The 25,455-nt window shown below is 48.3% G+C and overlaps 1 protein-coding gene across 1 annotated transcript; it reads left to right on the top strand.

The window, feature by feature from the left end:
* The first annotated feature begins 12,442 nt into the window (after nucleotides 1–12,442).
* On the top strand, nucleotides 12,443–24,817 carry Adgrf3 (adhesion G protein-coupled receptor F3). Its single transcript, XM_021163888.2, has 14 exons — nucleotides 12,443–12,532; nucleotides 13,713–13,773; nucleotides 14,301–14,441; nucleotides 14,821–14,997; nucleotides 15,492–15,710; nucleotides 17,331–17,537; nucleotides 18,426–18,569; nucleotides 18,754–18,950; nucleotides 19,543–19,722; nucleotides 20,474–21,850; nucleotides 22,378–22,419; nucleotides 22,510–22,572; nucleotides 22,971–23,026; nucleotides 24,750–24,817. The coding sequence occupies exons 1-14, from the start codon at nucleotides 12,443–12,445 to the stop codon at nucleotides 24,772–24,774; spliced, it is 2,979 nt and encodes a 992-aa protein (XP_021019547.1). The 3' UTR covers nucleotides 24,775–24,817.
* The last annotated feature ends 638 nt before the right edge of the window (nucleotides 24,818–25,455 follow it).

Here is a 25,455-nt window from a genome sequence, read left to right as displayed (position 1 = left end):
CTCTGCTCTGCTCCAAGGGAGATAGATGCTCTCCTTTTGACCTGGATGGTGGTTGCAGAATCATCTAGATTTCCCCCAGACTTGTGAGGACAGGAAAGTCTAACGCAAGCTGTTTGAAACAGCCATGCCTGGGGTTCTGCCTTCAGGAGGCAAAGCTGTACTTTACAGCAAACAGCTAGGTTGCCGTTTGGCTTCCTCAAGTGCTAGTCCGAGGGCAGTCATTTGGCTGCTCGGCCAGCCACCCTTCCCTGAAGCATCTAGGGTACAAGGCTTATAGCTCAGAAGGTCAAGCTGCCTATCTCTAACATCCTTGCTTCTTTACAGGAAAATTAAACACCGGGGGCACTTATAATAAAGAGTGCCTTAACATCAATGGTGATTCTTCATAGTTTCCAACAGTGCTTAACCTCCCCAAAGCCACAGGAGGAGAGGTCCCCCAAGTCAGTCTCAGTATGAAAGCCTTAGAGGAATTTAGGTATAAGTAAGTATACCTAAATGTACTTATGCATACTTACCAATTCTTGTTCAAATGATGAATAATTGTTTGCATTCATTACTGATGAGGATGGCCATTAAATAAACTGACCTCTGTCTGGGAGATGGCTCAGTTCATAAAAGCATTTACCATGCAAGTTGACCTGAACACATGGTAGAAGGAAAGAATTGACTCCCCAAAGTTATCCTCTCACCATAAACGCCTGGGCTCCAACACACATACATATACACAATAATAACGAATAGAATTGGTTTGGTTTGGTTTGGGTTTGATTTGGGTTTTTTTGTTTTGTTTTGGGGGGGGGGCGGTTTCGAGACAGGGTTTCTCTGTGTAGCACTGGCTATCCTGGAACTCACTCTGTAGACCACGCTGGCCTCGGACTCAGAAATCCGCCTGCCTCTGCCTCCCAAGTGCTGGGATTAAAGGCGTGCACCACCACTATCCAGCTACGAATAGAATTTTAACAACCGATCTCAGATAAAGCTGTATACAGGACAGTTTAGTTTTCAGCCTTTTAGAAGCGCTCAGAGTAACTGAGCAGTTGTATGTTATGAACAAAGAAGTAACTGATACCTATGTGCCCTCCCCGAATCTTCCTCCCCATTTTAGCTGCACCCAAATGGAGTAAAAAAACACAGATCTTTTAAATAAGGAGCCATTTGTGGTGCCATGCATCCGTCAGCTCTGGGATGCCTTTCCTTTTTATTGCAGTCCTGCAAATGGAGTCATGTGTAGCCACTACCATTCAGTTTTGTTTTGTGTGTTCCTTTTTATCCTCTTAAGCCTTTGGGTGGTTGGCTCATCAGTCCTTTGGTTTAGGGGAAGTCAAGGGCACAAGTAAAGACAAAACCAAGGGTAGCAGGAGGGCAGGGAGTTTTTAGGGAGTTTTGCTATGGACTGCTTTCCTCGAGATTCCTGAGAAGGCTAGGGCGATGATTGAAACCAGAAGATTGGCAACACAAATATCTACTAAGCACAGCTCTGAAATAGCTCTGTTGAGGCCCAAGGCTATGGAGCTTGCTTACCCAGAATGCAAGTTTGAACTGTGTCTTAGTTAGGGTTTCTGTTGCTGTGAAGACACACCATGACCAAGGCAACTCTTATAAAGGACTACATTGAATTGGGGATGGCTTACAGATTCTGAGATTCAGTGTCCATTATCATCATGGTGGGAAGCATGGCAGCATCCAGGCAGGCATGGTGCTGAGGAGCTGAGAGTTCTACATCTTCATCCAAAGGAAGCCAGGAGCACAGTGGTAGTCTCCCAGGCAGCTAGGAGGAGGGTCTCAAAGCCCACCCCCACAGTGACACACTGCCTCCAAAGAGGCCACACCTCCTAAGAGTGCCACTCCCTAAGCCAAGCATATTCAGCCTACCACAGGCTGGCTTTATACTTAGGAGATAAGATTTAGGAATATGAAACAATGTGTAAAGGTAAAGACTTCATGATTCCTTCATGCATCTTCCTTGAATAGTAAGCACGTACTAGCTACAAATAGCCCAGTGACTGTGAAGAGATAGAAACTAAAGTGATACATGGTCCCGGCAATGAGTTACTACTGTTGTATCCTGTGAAGAGCCAGAACCATCCTGCATCACAGATTCTTTTCTCCAGCCTTCTGCTCTCCTCCCCACAGAGACTTACCTTAAAGATAGGAATCAGGAACATAATTTGAAAAGATTTTGAATCAATAACTGAGATCCTCCAGGTGTTAACATTAATATTTTGATGAATAATCTAGAATATGGGATACAGAGATAACTTTAAATTATAAATGAGGACTGGAGAGATGACTCAGTGGTCAAGAGCACATACTGCTCTTGCAGAGAGCCTAAGTTCAGTTATCAGAATCTACTTCAGATAGCTCACAGCCTCCTGTAACCCCAGTGCCAGGGGATCTGATACTTTTAGCCCATGTGGGGTACCCACACACATACACACACACACATACACATTCAATTAAAAATCTTGACATTCGGGCTGGTGAGATGGCTCAGCGGTTAAGAGTGCCGACTGCTCTTCCAAAGGTCCTGAGTTCAAATCTCAGCAACCAAATGGTGGCTCACAACCATCCGTAACGAAATCTGATGCTCTCTTCTGGAGTGTCTGAAGACAGCTACTGTGTAGTTACATATAATAAATAAATAAATATTTTTAAAATAAAGGAGCAGCACCCGCCTCTGCCAACTGAGTGCTGGGACTAAAGGTGTGCTCTACCACATTAGGCTCAAACTTAACCAAACAGGCATGGTTTCCCTGCATAGCCCTGGCTAAGCTCAAACTCACAACCATTCTACCTCTGCTTCTCAAGAACTCCAAGAAAACTGGGTGTCTCATTTCTCACCCCACACCATCTAGACTTGTCCGTCTGTCCTCCATGGTGTCTCATGCATGCCCGTTTCACCCTTCTTATCTGTGGGGAAAGCCACATCAAATACACCTGTACCCTGCACAGTGTCTAATAGTCAAGAGGCCCTCATAAGCTTTCACTGAGGTAAGACGAATCACAAGGGGATAAAGAAATGCATGTTGCTGACATCAGCAAGTGCTAACAGGCTTCACACTCATTCACAGTCACTGTGGAGTGATAGAACATTGTGAAATAAGCCAAGCTGGGAGCAGGGGCTGTTATTACAGAAATGAACAGGAGCCTGTGACAGTGTAAAATGTCTGCCTGATACACTGATGGGAAGGCAAGTAGCTGAAGAACCCAGATAGGATCAGGAAGTGGGCGGCTCACCTGAAGGATGAAGACATGGTAGAGAAGTGGGACTTTCAGCTTCAGTCCTCAACCTCCATGGAAGGGAGGAAGTCCAGGCTCACCCCTGATGGCCAGCGTCTCAGTCAGTCATATCAACATAATGAAACAGCCAAAGGGGCTGGGTGTGGAGGTTCCTGAAGTTGGTGTACCCAAAGAGACGAGAGGAGCACCTACGTCTTCCCACGTTGCTTGCCTCCTGTGTCTCTTCATGACACAAACTAATAAATGGATAAAAGGAGTGCGAGTGGATTCTGAGTTGTACGAATATCTCTAGCAAGTTAATTGAGTCCAAGGAAGGTGGGGTGGGAATCTTGGGTAGCCAGTTGGTCAAAAGCACGAGCAAACAACCTGGGCCCTGAGGTTGGCATCAGGGGTGGGCATCTGCCCACCTGATGTCAGAAGTGTGCATGGTTGAGAGGGTAGGAAAAATGATTCTGGTTTTTCCATAGCATGACAGAGAGCCATTTTTTTTTTTTTTTTTTACAACTGCAGAAGACAGAAGCAATCAAATGCCCAGTTAAATGAAAACCTAAACTGTAGTGAACTAATATAATAAAGTACACCGTTCCCTTAAAAAGGTAAATATAGTAGGGGCAGGGACAGGTAATAAACAGTTCCGTATCATCCCGAGGGAAATGTCTGCCTCCAAATTGGGGTGATGCCTGCAACCCAAAGAATCCATGTATGCAAGTCCAGTGTGACGAGAAGAACGAGATTATTAAAGCTTGCCTACGGAGTGGAAGACAGCTGCCTGTTTACTGGGATTCCACACTTCCCACCCATCAGATTTCTATTTTTTGAGGTTCTAAACGGAGAGCAAAATTTGTACAAGCCTGGGCTTTGAGTGCCACCTAGTGTTAGAACAGCCAGTGTCACTACAAACACATTAGACCTAGAACTAGGAAATGTTTATGTCCACTCTGCTCTTGTCTCTTTGTTATTACTGTTATCACATTTATTTAATGCATGTGTGCTTGTGTGTGTGTGTCTCTCTCTGTGTGTGGGTGTGTGTGTTTACATGCCTGGAACAACATACACATATGCATGTTAGAGAGCAACTTGTGAGACTTCTTTTCTTCCAGCATGAGGGCCAGGGGATTGAATTTGGATCATCAGGCTTGGTATACAAGCACCTTTTCTTGCTGAGCCATTTTGCTGGCCAAACCTTTCTTACTAAGGTTTCTACTGGTCTCTACAGATTGGATTCAGGTTCCGGAGTCTACACAAGTGTGGGTAAGAATGGAGAAAAAGTAGAATCCGTGCACTTTGAGTAAGAAATGTAAAACGGTCCAGTGTCTGGGAAAATGTTTCCTAATTCCTCAAAAATGTAGGATTTCCATATGATCCCTCAGTCCCGCTCCTCACTCCAGAACATGTCACAACTACCCATGATCCCTCAGTCCCGCTCCTTACCACACACTCCAGAACATGTCACAACTACCCAGAGCCTGGTGCCTTGACATCTGAAGCTCCATGAGACATCCCTCAGAACAGATCCCTCCGTGTATCTCCCATCCCAGTGCTGACGAGGGCCTTCTACAAAGCCTGTCTGTCTGAGTCCACTCCCACCCACAAAGAAGCAGTCACCACCATTCCTTCTCAGACCTTCTATTAATTAAACTCAAATCAAAAGAAGGACTCAGGTTGGTCAGCCCACTGGAGAACCTTAGGTCCAGCATTGTCCTCAATTTTGGTCTCAGAATCATCAACAAATCATTGTCCATTGTAAAGAACAGACTTGTCTTAGGCCTGGAGTCATGTACTATTCTCCTGATGTCCTCTACCCCTTCCTCCCCTGTAAAAAGACAAGTGTGTAAATGTGTGAGCACTTTGACCTAGGAGATCATGGTGCTATATATATGCTTGGACCAGGGAGTGGCACTATTAGGAGGTGTGGCCTTCTTGGAATAGGTGTGTCATGTGGGTATGGGCTTAAAGACCTTCATCCTAGCTGCCTTGAAGTCAGTCTTCCACTAGCAGCCTTCAGATGAAGATGCAGAACTCTCAGCTTCTCCTGCGCCATGCCTGCCTGGATGCTGCCCTGCTCCCACCTTGATGATGATGGACTGAACCTCTGAACCTGTAAGCCAACCCCAATTAAATGTTGTCCTTTATAAGACTTGTCTTGGTCATGGTGTCTGCTCACAGCAGTAAAATCCTAACTAAGACAGAGATAAATGACACACTTGGAGTTTTCCTCACTTAGTAAATTTTTGCAGCTTATCAATATGCTTGTTCATTTGCTTGGTTTTGATATAGGATCTTTCTACATAGCTCTGGCTGCCCTGAAACTTATCATGTAGACCATGACAGGCCTGTAATTCACAGAGATCCACCTGTCTTTGCTTTCCTCCTGAGTGCTTGGATGAATGGTGTGTGCCACCATGCCCCAGATAGATTATAAATATTAATACCTTGTCTCCTGTATAGTTTTAGTCAGTTTATCCTGGGGAACCTTCAAAAGTTAGAGGGAAGGCAGACATGGTGGTGCATTTCTGTAATCTCAGCTGAAACGGGAGGGTTGATCACGGGGTCAGCCTGGGCTACAGAGGAACAAAACAGAAAGCAAGCAAAGGAATAAACAACAAAAAGCCACAGGAAAAATCAAGTCCAAACAAGCACTGAGTCTTGAAGTTGATCTCCATACTGTCCTCTCTATACAGGCAATGCTCTTCCAAATTTGTGGCCTGGCAGTAAAGCCTTTTCCTTTAGAAAGTCAAGCTGGGAATGTTAGGAATAATATTCGGGTTTGGCAGGGAAGTGGGACATGGGACATTTGAATCAAGGCCTCCTATAGTGAATGAATTGCAGTGACACAATATACACCTTGGGCATGTATGCAGTGCGCGAACACACACACACACACACACACACACACACACACACACACTTTGTTTCATAGGTGTCTACCTAGCTTCGTGGCACATAGCTCGTAAAACCCTAGGAATCCCCATAGTGGTGCATGTCATTTTATATGTTATTGAGAGGACAGGTAGAGCTCCTGGGTAGCCTCAGTGTGACCAGCTGGTTACCAGGAGAACCAGCTCTCCAATTAAAAGCTTAGAAGTGTCAACTCTGCCCAACCAGGAGAACAGAAATGAGCTGGGGATTTGGTGAATAAGTCACTCATGCAGATGTAATGAAGTCTCTATACACATCCCAAAGCTGAGAAATCCAGTGCTTCTGGGTTGGAGTGCATGCCCAAAGAAGACATTAAACACGCCCATTTCACAGGCCTTGTGCTGTGCCTGACTTCTACCTGACTGTGGCGCTTCTCAAGGATGCTCCCAGGGAGGGTGTTGCCCATGAAAACAAACAAACAAACAAACAACTTTTGTAGTTTGTCTTGAGATGCAATCTTGCTTTATATAGCACAGGCTGGTCTCAAACTTGGGATTCTCCTGCCTCAGACTTTTCAAGTGACTGACTTTATAGGTGTGTGCTGCTGCACCTGTCAAGAGCCACTTTTGAGCCTTCCTCCTGTGACTCAGGCTGGGTGGATAACTTACTGGTGGCAGAGGGTTATAAAAGGCAGCCTTAGAGACAACTACTTTTATGGACCCTGTTTTGAGACTGAAACGCCTCTAGGACCTAACAGGGCTCTTGGAAATGATAGAAAAAAAGTAAAAGATTATTAAGGAATCATGCTATGCAGGAGATGTCTTGTTGGAGAGACTCTGAAGTTCAAGATTGTTTGAGCTGCTGATTGTGTGGACTATGGGGGTGTCTTAGGGTTTTACTGCTGTGAACAGACACCATGACCAAGGCAACTCTTATAAGGATAACATTTAATTGGAGTGGCTTAGAGGTTCAGAAGTTCAGTCCATTATCATCAAGGTGGGAACATGACACATCTAGGCAGGCATGCCACAGGAGGAGCTGACAGTTCAACATCTTGTTCCGAAGGCAAACAGAAGAAGACTAGCTTCCAGACAGCTAGGAGAAGGATCTTAAAGCCCATGCCCACAATGACATGCTTCCTCCAACAAGACCACTATTTGGAGAAATAGTGCCACTCCCTGGGCCAAGCATATTCAAACCATCACAGGGAGTTTTGTTTGTTTTACGTTTGATTTAGCAAAACTCTATGAGGAAAATTCTTCCTTTTTTATCTCTCTAGCTGTCTTAAGTCTTCTATCTTCCACCCTTCTGATTTCTTGCTCTGTGATTTGTCTGTCTTGTCTGGGCCTCACAGGCAAGGCTGGCCTCGAACTTCTGATCCCTCTGCCATTCCCAGTCCTCTGGGATGGCAGATGTGCTCCACCAGGCCCGGCTTTTCACCTCATTTTCATGCCAGGGTGAACAACTTGCATGGCTGCTCCAGCTCTGGCCACGCTGCCCACTTCCCTAAATGTCCCTCTCCCAACATCTCCATTGCGATCCCACTGTGATCAGAGGTACTGATCCTCTGTGAGGGGCTCTTCTCCAACCAGTGGAAACTCCAAACCATGGTCTCCTAGGATCCGATACATGGGAACGGCATGCACACGTTAGCAGCCGCTTTGGTGTTTTGGTGAGGGGAGGGGTCCTCAGCTCCTTTTAGCACAGCTGGACACAGTACCATCCAGAGCAGACCATTTCCTCTCTGCATTTTAACTGATGGGGTTTACAATCTGAGTGCTGTGTGTATGTATGTGGGGTGTGCATTTGTGTGTGCCAATGCACACGCCTGTACAAGCACTTGTAGAGGCCAGAAGTTGACACAGGGCCGTCTTCCGCTATTCTCATTTGTGAGACAAGATCTGTACGGTTTTGGTCATCGAAGCTGCTTGGTTTTTTGTCAGCTTGATGTAAGCTACATCATCTGGAAAAGAAAACCTCAGTTGGGAAAACGCCCTTATCACACTGTTCGCTAGGCAAGTTTGGGGGGGCCTTTTTTTTTTTTTTTAAGATTGATTGATTGATTATGTATATAGCATTCTGCCTGCATGTATGCCTGCAGGCCAGAAGAGGGCATCAGATCCCATTACAGATGGTTATGAGCCACCATGTGGTTGTTGGGAATTGAACTCAGGACCTCTGAAAGAACAGCAATCCCTCTTTACCTCTGACTCATCTCTCCAGCCTGGAACTTTTTTTTTTTTTTTTAAATAACAACTGGCATGGGAGGGCCTAGCTAAGCAGCACTCCTCCATGGCCTCTGCCTCAGTTTCTGCCTCCAGCTTCCTGTCCTTGGCTTCCCTCAATTGTGGACTGTGATTGGGTGTGTAAGCTAAATCAACCCTTTCCTCCTCAGTTTGTTTCTGGTCATGGTATTTATCACAGCAGTAGACACTCATACATAAGCCCCTCCCCTGACTGGCCGACGAGCCCTGGGATTCTCCTATCTCTCTCTGCCCGCAGTGCAGTTACAGATGCACGCTGCCTTGCTTGGCTCCTTACAAGGATGCTGAGGACCTGAACTATGGTCCTCATGGTCTGCAGCAAGCGCTTTACCCACTGGGCCATTGCTCCAGCCCTAACATGTTGTTTTTAAATAGTAACAAAAGACAGTGATATGGCCCAGTGGGTAAGGTGCTTGCTGCTTGCTTGTCAATGTGAGTGACAGCCTGAATTCCATCCCCAGAACCCACGTGAGGGGGGAAGGAGAAAACCAACTCTACAGAATTCTCCTCTGAACATGCCCATAATAATGATGCTAAGCATTCTTTAAATTTTTAAAGAAATATTTTACCACTTAAAACAAAAGGATCTGATACCTATATCTTAAAGGGCTGGGGGGAAAGTCGGACTAGGGTTCCGATTCCTAGAACCCTTATAAATGCCAGGTTGGCATGGTAACGTGTTTGTAATTCCAGCCCTGGAAGACAGGAAGGATCTTCAGAGCAAACTGACTAGCTAGACTGGCCTTATCAGCAAACCCTGGTTGCCTCAAAAGAAGGAAATGGAAGAACAATCAGGGACGATTTCCAACGCCAACTTTGGGCTTCCACAGGCATGCATGCAAATGTGCTTACACACACACACACACACACATGCCCATACATGTGGAAATACACATATACACATGCACAGACATGAAAAGAAACACATACATGCACATGCATATCGAGAGCTGTTGGCTTCATTAACCCATTAATAGATCGGGTGGCTTCCTTTGTTTGATGTTTAATTTTTAGAGTTTTTTTTTTTTTCTCAATCTTGTTGGGTAGCCCCAGCTAGATGGAACTCACTGGTAAACCAAGCTGGTCTCAACCTATGGCAGTCCTCTAGTCTCTGATTCCCTGGTGCTGGGATTATAAGCATGCACCTCTGAGCCCAGCCAGACTTCTTTACAGATTCTAGATATCAGTCTCCCATCCAGTGAGCTACCATGTAGTTACTGGGAATTGAACTCAGCACCTCTGGAAGAGCAGCCAGTGCTCTTAATTGCTGGCCATCTCCCTAGCCCCCAGTCTAGTATACAGCTGGCAAGCATTTCCTTTTACCCTCTGGGCTGTCTCTTCACTCTGGTTGTTTCTTTTCAGTGCAGAAGCTTTTCAAGGTCCTATAATACATTGGTTTTCAACCTGTGGGTCTGGAATCCTTTGGGAGTCAAATGACCCTTTCATAGGAGTCTCCTAAGACCATCGGAACATTTACACTATGATTCATAGCAGTAGCAGCATTACAGTTATAAAGTAGCAATGAAATTATTTTATAGTGAAAGGTCACCACAGCATGGGGAACTGTATTAAAGGGTCACAGCGTTAGAATTGGTGCAGTTACTATGGAAATCAGTATGGAGATGCCCTAAAATGCTGAAAATGGAGCTACCATAGACCTGGCTGTCACACTCTTGGATACATACCTGAAGGAGTCTGTGCCAACATTCCACAAGGAAACTGCATGTCCTTGTCTACTGTTGCAAAATTCACTGTAGATTGAAAAATGGATCCAGCTTACATGACCATCTAGGATAAATAAACTGTGGTGCACGGACAGAATGGAGTCATGACATTTACAGAAAAGTAGGTAGAACCTCAGGTCACAGCAAAGTAAACCAGACTTGTCTCGGAGTGACAAAGGCTGGATGTTTTCTCTCCTGCAGACGTGTGTGTGTGTGTGTGTGTGTGTGTGTGTGTGTGTGTGTGTGTGTGTGTGTGTGTGTGTGTGTGTAAGTGAGAGAGAGAGAGAGAAAGAGAGGAAGGGAGAGGGAGAGAGATGGGGAGGAGAGGAAGGGCTGGGGGAGAGGACAGCAGAGCCAAGTGCACATGTGTCATGCTGGGTGTGGTGTACTCCTTTCATCTCTGTACTCAACAGGCAGAGGCAGATAGGCTCCATGAGGTCAGACTAGCCTGGTCTATATAGGGAGTTCCAGGCTAGCCAGTGAGACCCTGTCACAAACAAACAAACCAATACGTAAGACATGAAATCAGAAGGGGGCTATTTGTGCGGAAGAAGGTGACCAGCAAGAAGGTGGGGCAGTGAAGGACAGGGATGAATAGAAATAAAATATCAGGGTAAATATGTGTGGAAATACCATGATGAAACTCATGTCTCTGTGTTCATCTCTCTCTCTCTCTCTCTCTCTCTCTCTCTCTCTCTCTCATTCTCTCTCTCTCTCTCTCTCTCTCTCTCTCTCTCTCTCTCTCTCTCTCTCTCTCTCTCTCTCTCACACACACACACACACACACACACAACCAAACTTACCTCTCGGGGAAAAAAAAAAAAGACAGATACTCGGCCTCCATACACCCAGCGCCAGGAGTTAACGGTGTCAACTGTCTGCCATGTGTAGTTCAAAGCTTTTACCTTGTTCATCACAGCTCCTCACCACCTCTCCTGCTTTTGTCCCCAGAACTGATCTCCATTGTGAAGTTACTAATGAGTCGATGGGTATTTCATAGGTTTTAGGTGTCTGGACACACTGCTTCATTTAGTAAGTAACTGAGGGCAGACTTCGATGCGTACTCTAACTAGCATGGACTTTCCACTTATAAATTACAAGTTTCTCAAAAGTTTTCGTTTTTAAAGTTTTTTTCCCTTTATTTTTCATTTTATCCATGTGTGTTGCCTGCATGTATTTGTCTATGCACCACATGCATGTAGTACCCTGAAGAGGCCAGAAGAGGGCATCAGATCCTCTGGGGCTGGAATTACAGATGCTTGTGAGTTAGCACGTGGGTCCCTGGAGCCTCTGGGGAACAGCCAGTGATCCTGACCACAGAACCATCTCATCTGCCCAAAATGTTTTTTTTTTTTAATTTTGTCAACATCCTGTAATCGCAGCACCTGGAGACAGAGGCAGGCAAATCTCTTTAAGTCCAAAGCCAGCCTGGTCTGTAAGTTCAAGGCCAGCCTGGTCCATATAGTGAATCCCAGGATAGTAAGGCCCGATCCAAAAAAGAAAAGAGTTTGGCCTCCTGGCTCCCAAGATGCCCTCTTGTACCATGTTCCTGCCATGTGTGAAGACCCCCAGAAGATGCAACCCCTCAAGACCCAAAACAGTAAGCCAAATACATTTCTATTTGTTACAAAACCCAGCCTGCCAGTTGTGGTGGCACACACCTTTGATCCCAGCACTGGGGAGGCAGAGGCAGAGGCAGATGGATCTCTAAGTTTGAGGCCAGTCCAATCTACAGAGTGAGTTCAAGGACATTCAGGGCTACACAGAGAAACCTTGTCTTGTAAAACAAATCAAAACAAAAAATTACCCAACCTGAGGTATTCTGACATACCAATACAGGGGACGGATTCAAGGTGTTTGATGGAACAAGAGCTGGCTTTCCTGTACCATGTGTGTCCCAGGGACCAGTTCAGGCTGTGGAGTTCGGCGGCAAGCTCCTTTACCCTCTGAGGCATCTTGCTGCCCCCTTTATAGTCTTTTCTAACCTTGGTTTAGTTTCGAAGGTCTAGCTTCCTGGAGGCATTCCAAAATGATCCAAGTTTCCTAGACCCTGGGGACCATGCCTGAACCTGCCTCTGTGACCTGTTGTTTTTTGTGACCTGGTACCTGTGTCCCCTCCTCCTGCCCAGGAGAACCAAGGCACACTCCTCTCACAGAATCATGTGGGGTCCAGGTGACCCCAGTGACCTGGAAGCACATCTGCCCGAATCACAGGCTGTGGCACTTGCTCTGTCAGCTCACCCTGGCTCCCTCTGCTCTTTCCTCCCTTCCTTCAGTAATAGCCCTGCCAGCTCTGGGGGAGGAAATTTGCATCCTGGAACAGCCGGAGGGCTTTAGGGACTGCTGCATGGAGCCATGTCCTCTCTAGCTCTCTCCCAGCTGCTCCTGGCCATGACTCTTCCCCTGCTGGAGTTGGAGCCAACATTTGTCCCCACAGCCCAATCAGTAAGTACTGGGGTGAGGACCCTGGGGAGACCTGCAGAGGCCACAGTCAGAGCCACAGGTTGTGAGGAACCACAGGGTGTGGGATGAAAGGTGGAAGGAAGGGACCAGCTTGCAAGACCCCCAGAAAGCACTCTTCCTGCCCGGGGGGGGGGGGGGGGGCACTTCCATGGCTTTACCTGAGTCCCCATGACACCCTACGGCACCTGCTGCTCCTTGGGTCATGCTAGCGACTTACAATGAAATGGGAAGAAAACCTTTGCAGATGTAGAAGCTTATTGGCATAGATGACGGGAAAGAGTGTGAGGAAAAGCCTGGAGCCTAGGCTTGCATTTTATTATCTATTTATCTACAGCTCCTAATCGATTGCAATCCCCAGATCTAAATATCCCTATCTGTAGCTTCCTCTATGTTGTGTCTTATCTATAGCCTACCCTTGCCTGTACGTGTTTGTTTGTGTTATATCCTCCTAGTTTTCATGTACTTCCTTGTTTTTATTTTCCGTGTGGATCTTCTGTGTTGCCCAGGCTACTCTTGAACCCTTGCACTTAAGTAAGGGATGCTCCTGCCCATTATCTTAAGCACTGGGATTACAGCACAGGCTTGAACCACCATGTCTGGCTTCCTTCTGGTTTTATTATTTATATTTTGGGGTGATTGTTGTTAGTTTTTTGGGTTTTTTTAAATAAAGGTTCCCTCTGTTGCCCAGACTGACCTTGTACTTGCTACAGTCTTCCTGCTTCAGTCTCCTGGGTGCTGAGATTGCAAGTGTGAGCTGCCATCTGGTGGCATACACACATGGGATTTTTGAGAGGAAAACATGGGTTAATTTGCAGGACCCTGACTCCTTGTTGGAGCTCTGGACCCAGCCATTTCAATTAGCCTAGAGGCCCAGGGACAGCTCAATTCAGGAAGGAGCTAAACAAAGCATGTTGACTTCCAGGGTGTGCCTGGTTCCTGGTTTCAGGTGAGGCTGCTGGCCCTGGCAGGGTCCCTGGAACTGTGCCTCTGTCCCCGTTTCTGAATGCCCTTTTCTCCCTCCAGATACATTTGACCTCTGGCCTAAAGAAGAACTTCCAAGAGACCAAGTCACAGCAGAGTAGCCAGGCTGCCCCTGAGGGTCCCCTGGGAGGAACTTGAGACAAGCCTCTCTCCTGAGAGTCTCTTCTTTATCTCTTTCCAGGAGCTCAGTCCATCTGGAGGGAAATCTGGGCAGCAACTGAACCAGTACAGTGGAGAAGGGGGTGAGTGGAAGGACTGGTGGGGCAGGGTTATCAAGAAAGGGGAAAGGAGCCAGGTGTGGTGGCACACATCTTTAATCCCAGCACTTGGGAGGCAGAGGCAGGTAGATTTCTGAGTTCGAGGCCAGCCTGGTCTACAAAGTGAGTTCCAGGACAGCCAGGGCTACACAGAGAAACCCTGTCTCAAAAAAACAAAAAAGGGGGCCTGGGGGTGGGGGGGAGGAAGAAACAGAAAGGGCCACAGTGAGGCTCTGGGGGTGGGGGTGGGGATGGGGCTCTCCAGCTCTTTAGCTGTGAGGCCTAGAAAGACACATGCACTTTGCAATGACAACTTGGAACCATAGACCAGAGTGCTTCCCCAAGGAGGGTGGGAATTGTTACCATCCTGCACCCTCTGTGTACCTAGGCAGGCTACAGAAGATGACATCTGCCTGTGTCCCCCGGGAAATGGCCACCTGAGTATGTTAAGGCCCAAGAGGACTAGCTTGGGTCTCACTGCCTCTCCTCTGATGTCCCCTTTGCGTCTATAGAATCCGTGCTGGTCTCCAGCTATGTGCATCTGGAGTTTTCAAGCAGAGCCTGGCCTCAGGAGCTCTCTAAGAACTTTACTCTTCCTACTGCCCTGGCCTTCCTTCCCCCGAAAACGCTTACTGGCCTTGGCCTTACAACAGGTAGTGGTTGCACGGGGCTCCCTGAAGATGGCACGCGGCTCCCCAATCCTCCAGCTAGACAGCTTGCCCAAGATGCAGCGGGCTCTCCTACTTCCTACTTCATTGTCCCTGGCCCAAGACCGTCCTCATCCCCTTACCCAGCCACATCCTCCCTTCCTGTTCATGTCCCAATGTTCTGATCTGAGCAGAGAATATAGGGGGTAGGTAGAGTGTGAGGAACTTCACGAGGGTGTCCTTGCCAGCTACGGTCTGCTTTACTCAGTGCTGGCTGCAAAGGAAGTCGCCTCGGGTGGGCGGGTCTGATCTCCTGGGACTTCAAGATTAGTGCCATCCAGCCCTGAGACCTCATTTTCTCAGCCTGCCTACTTCTCTCGGTCAGAGTGTCATGCTAACCACAGCGGGGCCAGCCTCTGCACTTGCCACCCTGGCTACCAATGGAACGCCACACTTTGCTCCCTTTACCCACACTGCTGGGGCCGCAGGTCAGAAAGAGATTCCTGTATGTGTCGCAGCTTCCGCGGTCCTGTTACTGGCTACTGCCAGTTGCTGCCACCTGGTAAGGAGGGTTAGGAACCTGCACACTAGTATCCCCAAGTGAAAAGAAACGCTTTCTGGATTGTTGGAGATGTTTGCTTAGTTTTTGCCTTTGCTTTGGACCTGTGTTGCTGGCAGCTGGTCCAAGCCCAGCTGCTCTTTAGGCTGGGGTTGTGGGCGGGGGAAGCCAACTGACTATTCAGCAAGACCCTGGACCTGAGCTTGGGACTTGAAAAATGAGACTAATGAAAGCAGCTCTGGAGACACATGGGCAAGGGGATCTTCCCGGAAGCAGCTTCAGTCGCCCCAAGTCCCTGGAAAGTGGAGGTCATAAGCCAGAGGGGCTTGCCACTTTAGTTCTCAGTGGGAGGGTCTACAGGCTGGGGTGTAGTCCCAGTCAGATACCTGAGGATGGCTGAGAAGAAAGTTGCTCAGGGAGGCAGGCCTCAGAGGGTGGGGAGGAAGAATTGCTACTTGACCCCCTTCTCTAGCCCCTGCCTCTTTCCCTTCCTGTAGTTCCTGCAAACCTGACACTGGACTCCCAGCTGCAAGTGCACGGGAACACCCTGAACCTCATTCTCCTCACGAAAGAGGAAGCCACAAACCTGAGATGGTTCTTGAGACACTCAAAGAACGACAGACCCATCATCCTACGGCCAGGGACCAATGTGTTGCAGATGTCCAGTGAGGGCCAGGCTGGCCTTCGTGTCGCCAGCATGTCCCGTCACTGGGCAGGTAACCCTCCAGTTTCTTCTCTCTCCTTCTTTCTCATGGGTCTCTTGAGACAGAGTCATCTCTCTCTGTAGCCCAGGCTGGCCTCAACCTCACTCTTTATCTCAGGCTGGCCTCAACCTCATGGCAATCCTCCTGCCTCAGCTCACCAACCACTGAGGTTACACACATGAACTGCCCACTTCTTTCTCTGCTTCTCTTCACCTCTCCCTCTCATTTCTCCTTCCCCTTTCTTCCTTTTTTCCCCTCCATTCACCCCTCTCTAGACTTTTCCATCTTTCCATTTGTTGGGAAAGCAAAAGCAAAGAGACTCATTATAGTGTGGAAAGTCCTGTATGACAGCCAACTGTTTGCACTGTAATCTGGGGGTTCCTAAAACCCTTTCAGAGCTTCACAAAAACTCAGTGTTATCCTGATACGTGACAATGTAAAATCACACACACACACACACACACACACACACACACACACACACACATACTTGGCTCGTCAGGAATAGGTAGTGAGTGACATCTAGTGCTGCCTTCACAACATTACAGGGAGCAAATGCAGAGCTGGCTCTGTCTCTGGTTAAAGTGACTGTGACTAGGCTGCACTGTAGCAGCTCTGGAGCCCTGGCTGATAAAGTGCTTGCCCAGCAGGCACGAGGCAATGGATTCAGTTCCTGACACCTCCTAAACCAGGCAGGTGGTGCACACCTATAATCTGAGCATTTGGGAGATGGAGGCAGAAGGACTAGATGCTTGCGGTCATGCTCCCTACATGAAACCTCCTATCAACCAAAAGATGAAAGGAAAAAGAGCCCAGGAGATACGGCATCAAACTAAGGGATCCTGCCTCAATCGAGGTGGAAGATGAACACTCACCTCTGACCCCCACACATGCTGTGGCACATGCTCGCCCACACACCAGACATGCTTGTGCATGTGTGTGCATGCACATACACACAGACACGCAAACACAACTACAAAAATGTCAATCTTCTGATTGCTGCTACTCTTCAGAACATAATATTCCTGCAACAAAGGATGATGGGAATGTTGAAAACTGAGAACACTCAGTTCCCGCTGAGAAGAGACTGGTGCTTGTCTAGAGCAGTGGTTTTCCATCTTCCTAGCGCTGCAATCTTTTAATTCAGTTCCTCATGTTGTGGTGACCTCCCCCCCCACACACAACCATAACATTATTTTCATTGCTACTTCATAACTGTAATGTTGCTACTGTTATGAACCATAATATAAATATCTGCTTTCCAGTGGCCTTAGGTGACCCTGTAAAAGGGTCATTCGACCCCAGAGGGGTCACAACCCACAGGCTGAGAAGCATTGGTCCAGATACTGAGTGGCTGGGTAGCATGGTGGGGGGAAGGGGCTCATTTTAGAGTCCATCGGCACTGGCTAAGATGGACAGGCCAGGAGCCTCTTCTATAGGTCTCTTTCTCCTTGGGACAAGGGAGTGTTTTCCAAAAGGGCCATCCTGGGACCTTCCAGCTGGAAGTAAGGTCCTGGCACAGAGAGCAGGAATGGGAAACTGGAGGGCCTGGGCCGAGACTTAGAAAGCAGTGAAGAGCTGGCCTACAGACAAGCTTGGGTGAGCCGCCAGGTAGTGGGCACATCTCTGCAGGTGAGTACGAGAGCATCTTCGAAGCCCAGGGATTCAGGTGGAGGCTGCGGCAGGTGGTGAAGGTGCCCTTGCAGGAGGAAGAAGTCATTCTACTCCCAGACGCCCTGTCCATCTCCTGTGCTGCCTCCACTGGCTTCCAGCTGAGCTGCTGCATCCCGCTTACAACGGACTACACTGCTACCTGGAGTCCTGGGGAGGACAGCCAAGGTAGGACACTGTCAGGGATGAGTGACGAGGCTGGTCCCTCCAGGCAGCACTGGCTACCATTCTGGATGGGAGTTGGGCAGTCATGTCCGTCAGAGCAATCCCTGCCTTGTTGATAGAACCTTTCCATCATACACTCCCACTTGACTCCTGCAGTAAACTCTATGAGGTTAGTTTAATAACATCCTGTTTTTAAAAAGGAGGAAAACAGGGTGGGGGAGAGGGGGTGGGAGTCTGGAGAGATGGCTCAGCGGTTAAGAGCACTGACTGCTCTTCCAGAGGTGCTGAGTTCAATTCCCAGCAACCACATGGTGGCTTACGACCACCTATAATGTGATCTGATTCGCTCTTCTGGTATACGTGAAGACAGAACACTCATATACATAAAGTACATAAACACAGGTTTTTTTAAGGGTGGAGAGGAAATTGGGGCTGGAGACCTGGCTTAGCAGTTAAAAGCACTTGCTGCTCTTCCGGAGGACCTGAGATCTGTTCCCAGCACCCATGCTGCTGGCTCACCACCAGTAACTCCAGCCCAGGGGATCTGAAGCTCACTTTGGGCTCACCGGTGCTCACATGTATACTTACACAAGGATACATAAACATGCACATAATTAAAATGAAAGTGAATCTTTTTAAATGCCATATGAATAGCAAGAACAAATATGTTTAAATCTGTTGAAACTGAGACCCAGAGCTAGAGACATTCCAATAGGATGCACTTCAGAAAAACCCAAATTCTGAACCAGCGGTTGGAGGCTAACATCCCATCCTGCCTGCCCTCATTGCTTCATCCTTGAAGACCACTCTGAAGCGGCGGTTTATGACCTGCTCAGCCCTCATCTGATTTAGCCAGGGGTGCCTCACTTTTCTCCTCTCTCTTGTCCTCAGCCTCCTTGCAAAAAATGTCGGATTCCCAATGCTTTGTGCTAGCTGTTCAGCACTGCCCAGCAACCAATACCACATACACCTGTACCCTTCAGAGTCAGAACCTGCCTCCTCTCGTGGCTCCTGTCTCTATCACGATTATCCAGGGTATGTGGGCCTTGGGTCCAGTAGGCCGACCTCTGAGTGGCTTGTCTCTGAAACATGGGGCCTCTTCTTTGTTATCCCTGTACCTTGAGCCACTGAGTCAGGCATCAAGGCCTGCATAGGTTCTGACTAAAACAGAAGCTCTGGCTATCTCGTGGCTGCTGAGGCCTCACTGATCCTTCTTCAGATGGAGACACTACCTGCCCTGAGGACTTCTCAGTGGTTAGCTGGAATGTCACCAAGGCTGGCTTCGTGGCACAGGCTCCATGTCCTGTGAATAAGAAAGGTGTGGTAAAGAGGCTCTGTGGGACTGATGGCATCTGGAGGCCAGTCCAGAACAGCTGCACAGAAGCAAAGATCCTAACCTTGTGTCTTAAAGCCAAGGTAAAGCTGCTACCTCCATGACTCTCCCAGCAAACACCTACTTGCTTGCATGTCTGTCTGCCTGCCTGCCTGCCTATCTGTCTGTCTGCCTGCCTGCCTGTCTGCCTGTCTCTGTCTATCTCTCTGTCTGTCTGTCTGCCTGTCTGCCTGCCTGCCTGCCTACCTGTCTGTCTGCCTGTCTGTCTGCCTGCCTACCTGTCTGTCTGTCTGGCTGTCTGCCTGTCTGCCTACATTTCCTCTCTCCCTCCATGCCTCTTCATCTCCTTCCCTCAGAATTCAGATTCTTAAGCCAGCTTACATGTTATTCAGCCTCTCACCTGGAGCCCTTGCAGACCTAGAAAGGAGTGCAAGAGTGGATCCTCCAGGGACAAAGCGGGTCTATGTGGTGGTGGTGGTGGTGGTATTTGTCTCAAACCACAGTCCCACCAAGAACTATCAGACCTCTTCAGTACCCGTTCCTTCTGCGTGTACTCTCTCTCTTCTTCCTGCTCCTCTGAGGGGTGCAGAGCAGAGGAGCAGGGAGCTGCAGCAGGGGAAGACATGGCTCCTTCCTAGTGAGGATTTTCATGTCACCCACTGTCCTTTCTGTCAGCTGCTGCTGGAAGGCCAGGGAAAGCCCTACGAGGAAGTGCCATGGATCTTGAGTGAGCTGCAAGAGCAGGTGGGCGTGGCCAGCACCCCCTCTGACTTATGGGAAATGCTGCACACTGTGACCTTACTGGCCAAGGCGGTAGCAGAGACAAACACAGAGCTCACAGACAGTGCTCTGAAGGTAAGATCTTGGGGCAGAGTGGGCGTCTACCAGGTGGACGCAGGTGGAAGCTCGTTCATTGGGAATACTTCTGCCTTCTGACATCATGCGGGCAGCCCAACAGGGACCTTTTTAGGCTTGGGGTTCCTGCTCTCTCATCAGTCATGGAGAATAAAGAAAGCCTGATGCTGAGAGGCCAGAAGGGGTGGGGAGGCATGAGTTTCAGAGGCACACATGGGTACACAGGCATGGGAGCATCACACACACACGATAACCCAGTACCCATAGAGACCACTCAGAAATACTTGGCATTGCTCTACCAACATGAATCAAGAACAACTAGAGGCAGCAACACCACACGCCTCTCCTGTCAGCCTCTAAACTGCAGAGATGGCCACTCAGACCTCATGCGGTTCTCAACTTGAGCATAGCGAGCTTCCTGCCGCTAGCCACCACTCCTAGCTTTGCAGAACTGGACAAGCTACGGAGTTGAAGAAGGACCTTTGTAGAACCTGGGAGGTCCCAAGGATGCCAGCGGGAGAAGAGGCATTAGGCTCTGGGTGTAGATTTGGAGACCATGATCCCAAGAGGGCCCTGTAGCTGCTGAGCAGTGCTCTCTCTGTCCCCTGATCCAGAAGGTCCCCCCACAGGCCTATCTTGTCACTTTTTCTTGCCACTCTGGGTCTTGCATTGGAAGGAAGGATGGGGTCTGTAAGTCCTAATGCTCCTGTAGACTTCAACAAGTCATAACTCCTACTGTTGGTCACTGCAGGACCTCCTGACAACCACAGACAAGATTCTAGACGCGAACATCAGCTCTCTGTGGACTCTGGCCCAGGCCCAGGAGCCCTCCATGGGCTCAGATTTCCTGAAGGCTGTGGAGACCCTGGTCCACAGCTTAAGCCCACAAGAGCATCCTTTTTCCTTCAGCTCAGCTAATGTGTTACTGCAGAGCCAGCTCCTCAGACACTCATCATCTCCTGGCTACCAAACGTCCTTCTCCACCTGGCCCCTGCTGCAGGCACGGATTCCATGGCATTCACTGGCCCCACTGGTCCATGGTGGAACTAACGTCAGTATTACTAGCCTAGTACTGCAAAAGCTGGACTACCGGCTGCCCTCAAACTACACACAAGGGCTGTGGAACACCCCATATGCCACCCCTGGGCTGATCCTTGTGGTCTCCATAACAGCAGACGGCCAGGCCTTCACGCAGGCAGAGGTTATCATGGACTATGAAGACATGAATGGAACCCTTCACTGTGTGTTCTGGGACCACAGTGGCTTCCAGGGTCAGGGAGGTTGGTCAGATGAAGGGTGTGAGGTACATGCAGCCAATGCCAGCATCACTCAGTGCGTTTGCCAGCATCTCACAGCCTTTTCCATCCTCATGTCCCAACACACTGTCCCAGAAAATCCCACCCTGGGCCTGCTGAGCCAGGTGGGTATGGGGGCTTCGGTCCTGGCTTTGCTCGTCTGCCTGGTTATTTACGGGCTGGTGTGGAGGGTGGTGGTGCGGAACAAAGTCGCCTTCTTCCGCCATACCACCCTGTTTAACATGGTGATCTGCTTGCTAGTCGCAGACACATGCTTCTTGGGAAACCCATTCCTTCCTTCAGGGCACCACAGCCTGATCTGCCTAGTCGCTGCTTTCCTGTGTCACTTTTTCTACCTGGCCACCTTTTTCTGGATGCTGGCACAGGCCCTGGTGCTGGCCCACCAGCTGCTTTTTGTCTTCCACCAGCTGTCCAAGCACATAGTCCTCTCACTGATGGTGATGCTGGGCTACCTGTGCCCACTGGGGTTTGCGGGTGTCACCCTGGGCCTCTACTTGCCTCAAAGGAAATACCTGTGGGAGGGGAAATGCTTGCTGAACGGAGGTGGCGTCATGCTGTACAGCTTCAGCGAGCCAGTGCTGGCCATCGTCGGTGTCAACGGGCTGGTCCTTGTCATCGCTGTGCTGAAGCTGCTGCGACCTTCACTGTCAGAGGGGCCCACGGTGGAGAAGCGCCAAGCTCTTGTGGGGGTGCTTAAAGCCCTGCTTATTCTCACACCCATCTTTGGCCTCACTTGGGGACTGGGCGTGGCCACTCTGTTTGATGGCTCCATAGTCTCTCACTACGCCTTTTCCATTCTCAACAGCCTCCAGGTAGGTGGCAAGGGTGGGGTGGCTATGCCACTTGGTCTTTTACGAGACCAAGTCACTGCCAATCACCAGGCTCACAAATCTTAGAAGGATTAAATGTAGGTCCCACTGCCTCACTGGATAACTTTGGGCAAATTGCATAGCCCGTCTGAGTCTGGTTTTCTTACGTTTACATTGAAGTCTGGAAATCATCAGTGTGCAGTCTTAACCCAGTTTAGGAAGGCCCTTGAGAGTAAGCAAGATGGCTCAGCAGGCAAAGGTGACTGCTGCCAAGTCTCAGCTTGATCCCTGGACCCCATATGGTGGAAGGAAAGAACTGGCTCCCCTACCTTGTCCCGTGACTTCCATGTGTACAGTGTAGCACACGGTACACACGTGCATACACAGTGTCAAATGGTGCCAACGCGCGTAGAAACTGAGCAGGTGACTTAGGACGTGGATTGGAGAAAAGGTCTGAGAATGGAAGATGAGGAGAGGGAGCAAGAAGAGAGCCTCCCCTGCCCCCTAACCAGCTCCCCCCCTCTCCTCAGGGTGTCTTCATATTAGTGTTTGGCTGCCTCACAGACAAGAAGGTGAGTGCCCAGCTGGATCCTGCCCACACACCTGACCTAGAGGCCCACATGTGATCAACATAAGCAGATATTTATTTACCTTTCCTTCAGGTACTAGAGGCCTTGCGCAAACGATTGCGAGGCAGCGGGTCCTCTAACTCTGCCATCTCCATGGTGAGTTGCACCAGGCCTTGGCTGTCTGTGAGATTTGGCCAGCCATTTTCTAGCCCTCCTGGGGAGACATGGGCCCAGCCAGGAGAGGACTGTGCTAGGGACTGCACTAGGAGTCCTTTTTACAGCAAGCAGATTTCAGGTTATGTTTCTCCAGCCAAGGGATTTGGGGTTCCTGTGACCACCAGGATGCCTGGTGGCACTGTTCTCTATGGTCTACTGCATCTAATACTCTGCTCCACATTAGAAAAGACAGAGTGGGGGGTTCCCATGAAATCTACTTAGCTGATACCAAAATTCCTGGAAAGGCAAATGAGAATGTCAAAATGGATGCACCCTCTTCACAGGTGGGCGGACTATAATAATGATCACCCTAACTGGGCCTTTCCACTTCTCCCCAGGTCACAAATGAAACCTATACCTCAGAACACAGCAAAGAAAGAAGTGAGCCTGCCAGGTGAGAAGCAGCTTCCTGGAAGCCGAGTAATGGGGTAAAAGAGGCCGGAGCAAGGGCCTCCAAACCAAGTCTTCCCCTCCCCAGCAATGCTGCTGCGGGTTAAATCCAGAACCTGGACACCTAAGTTTTCCTTTTGAGAGAGGTCTCTTGCTAAGTTACCAGGGCTGGCCTTGAACTCACCCTAATCCACATGCCATGAACTTGTGATTTTTCTACCTCAGTTTCCCAAGTGCTTGGATTGCAGGCATGCACATCATAGCTCCAGCCGCTGCCTTCTTTTCTTTTCTTTTCTTTTCTTTTCTTTTCTTTTCTCTTCACTCTTTCTTTCTTTCTTTCTTTCTTTCTTTCTTTCTTTCTTTCTTTCTTTCTTTCTTCTTCTTCTTCTTCTTCCTTCTTCTTCTTCTTTCTTCTTCTTCTTCCTTCTTCTTCTTTCTCCTCCTTCTTCTTCCTTCTTCTTCTTCCTTCTTCTTCTTCCTTCTTCTTCTTCTTCTTCTTCTTCTTCTTCTTCTTCTTCTTCTTCTTCTTCTTCTTCTTCTTCTTCTTCTTCTTCTTCTCCTTCTCTTTCTCCTCCTCCTCCTCCTCCTTCTTCTTCCTCCTCTTTCTTCTTCCTCCTCCTCCTCTTTCTTTTTCTTTTCTTTTCTTTCCTTTCCTTCCCTTTCCTTTCCTTTTTTTTCTTTCTTTCTTTCTTTTTTTTTTTTTTTTTTGAGATAGGGTTTCTCTGTATAGCCTTGTCTGTCCTGGAACTCACTCTGTAGACCAGGCTGGCTTCAGAAATCCACCTGCCTCTGCCTCCCAAATGCTGGGATTGAAGGCAAGCACCACCACTGCCTGGCTTCTGGTCAACTTCTTGCCAAACAGCTCCTCAGCAAAGCCTCCCCCCCCCCAACCCTCTCATCCCCCCACCATCCCTGGGTGAGCAGCAGAGGCAAAGCATCAACAAACCAGGAACCGGTTCAGTCCAGATTCCCACAATACCAACTTTTAAATTATCTGGAAAGACCCTCGTTTCAGCCAGCTGTGGTGTGTATTGTTATAAGCCCAGGTCTTGGGAATCTGAGGCAGGAGGATCAAGAGTTCAAGCCCAATCTAGGAGGCTACAAAGTGAGAGCCTGACCAAACAACAACACTATATATCATATAGTTAGTGTGTGTGTGTGTGTGTGTAAGTAACCAGCCAACCAGTCCTGCCTTAAATGGCTTGCCCTTTGGGGTCTGATATCCAGAGAGGAGAGCTGTTTATGCAGGTGAGGCAAGTGTCCTGTCTCCCAGCTCCAAGCTTCAGGATAAGCTTTTCTATAGGAAAGACAGACACTGGAGAAGAGCCACACATGACCCCATGTTCCTGGTAAGCGTGTGTGTGCAGGAATCCACTAGTGAGTTCTAGGCAATAAGGCATTCTTCCCTCTTAGGCTCTGCTCAAGAAAGGCAGATCTTTATTTCCTTGCAGCTGAGCAGTCTATCACCCTGAAGTATCCAGGAAAGATGCAAGGGCTACCTAGTAACCTGATGAAAAAGCCTGCCTTGGCTAGAAAAAAACCAAAACAACAAAACAAAAGGAAAAACAAACAAACAAACAAACAAAACAAAAACCAAAGGCAATGTTCCAAAGAACTACAAGAAAAAGAGCTGTAATCAGCAGTGTATTTTGTACCCAACAATGCATGTGACAGATACAAGGAAAATGTCGCTCCTGAGTGATTTCTTTGCTGTTTCTTTTTGATAGTTATGAAGAAAGGATGACTGATTGACAGGAGCCTGTGATCTTCCAATGAAGATGAAGGGAAAATCCTGTTTCTTTGGGGCAGAATTTAATTATAAAGTTATTACTAATAAAAACTGCTTCTAAAACACAGCAAAAGAGGTCATTTACTAATTTATGAAGTAGCACATACATGTCATAGAAAAAAACCCACAGTGAATTCAACTATTAAAACAGGTGACTGGGCATTCAGCAACAGTGAAAATTTTGACAGTGCTCCCCAAAACAGGTAGCAAATGAAGGGCATTTGTTCAGCCGGAGGGAGGGACCCAGACGCTGTGTATTACCGACTATGAAAAGTACTACTGTAAAAAGTGATGTCAGACGTTGGGCAGTGCTTTACAATAAACTCCCAATTTTACATGTACTTATAGAACCACAATAAAAAGTTGCCTGCACACGAGCCTGTGTGTTTCATAGCAGAACAATAAAACGGGTGGCAACTTGAGAACTTCCACTTAGAGAACATGAACCGTCAGTTTTCTTATGATCTTATCCAAGACTTGCGTAGTGGCCAAAATGTCTCTGAAGCAGCTATAAGTTCATACCATGCTTCCCATGTTGTCTTTACAGCATATACAGTTTTCTATACTAGCCAGGCATGGTGGTGTGAGGTTTTAATCCCAGAGAGAGGTCCGAGGCCAGCCTGGACAGCCACGGCTTCACAGGA

The sequence above is a fragment of the Mus caroli genome, unplaced genomic scaffold (genome assembly GCF_978045245.1).
Source record: "Mus caroli unplaced genomic scaffold, Mus_caroli_1 scaffold_4, whole genome shotgun sequence".
Lineage (NCBI taxonomy): Eukaryota > Metazoa > Chordata > Mammalia > Rodentia > Muridae > Mus > Mus caroli.
This window is presented reverse-complemented; position numbering and strand designations above follow the sequence as displayed.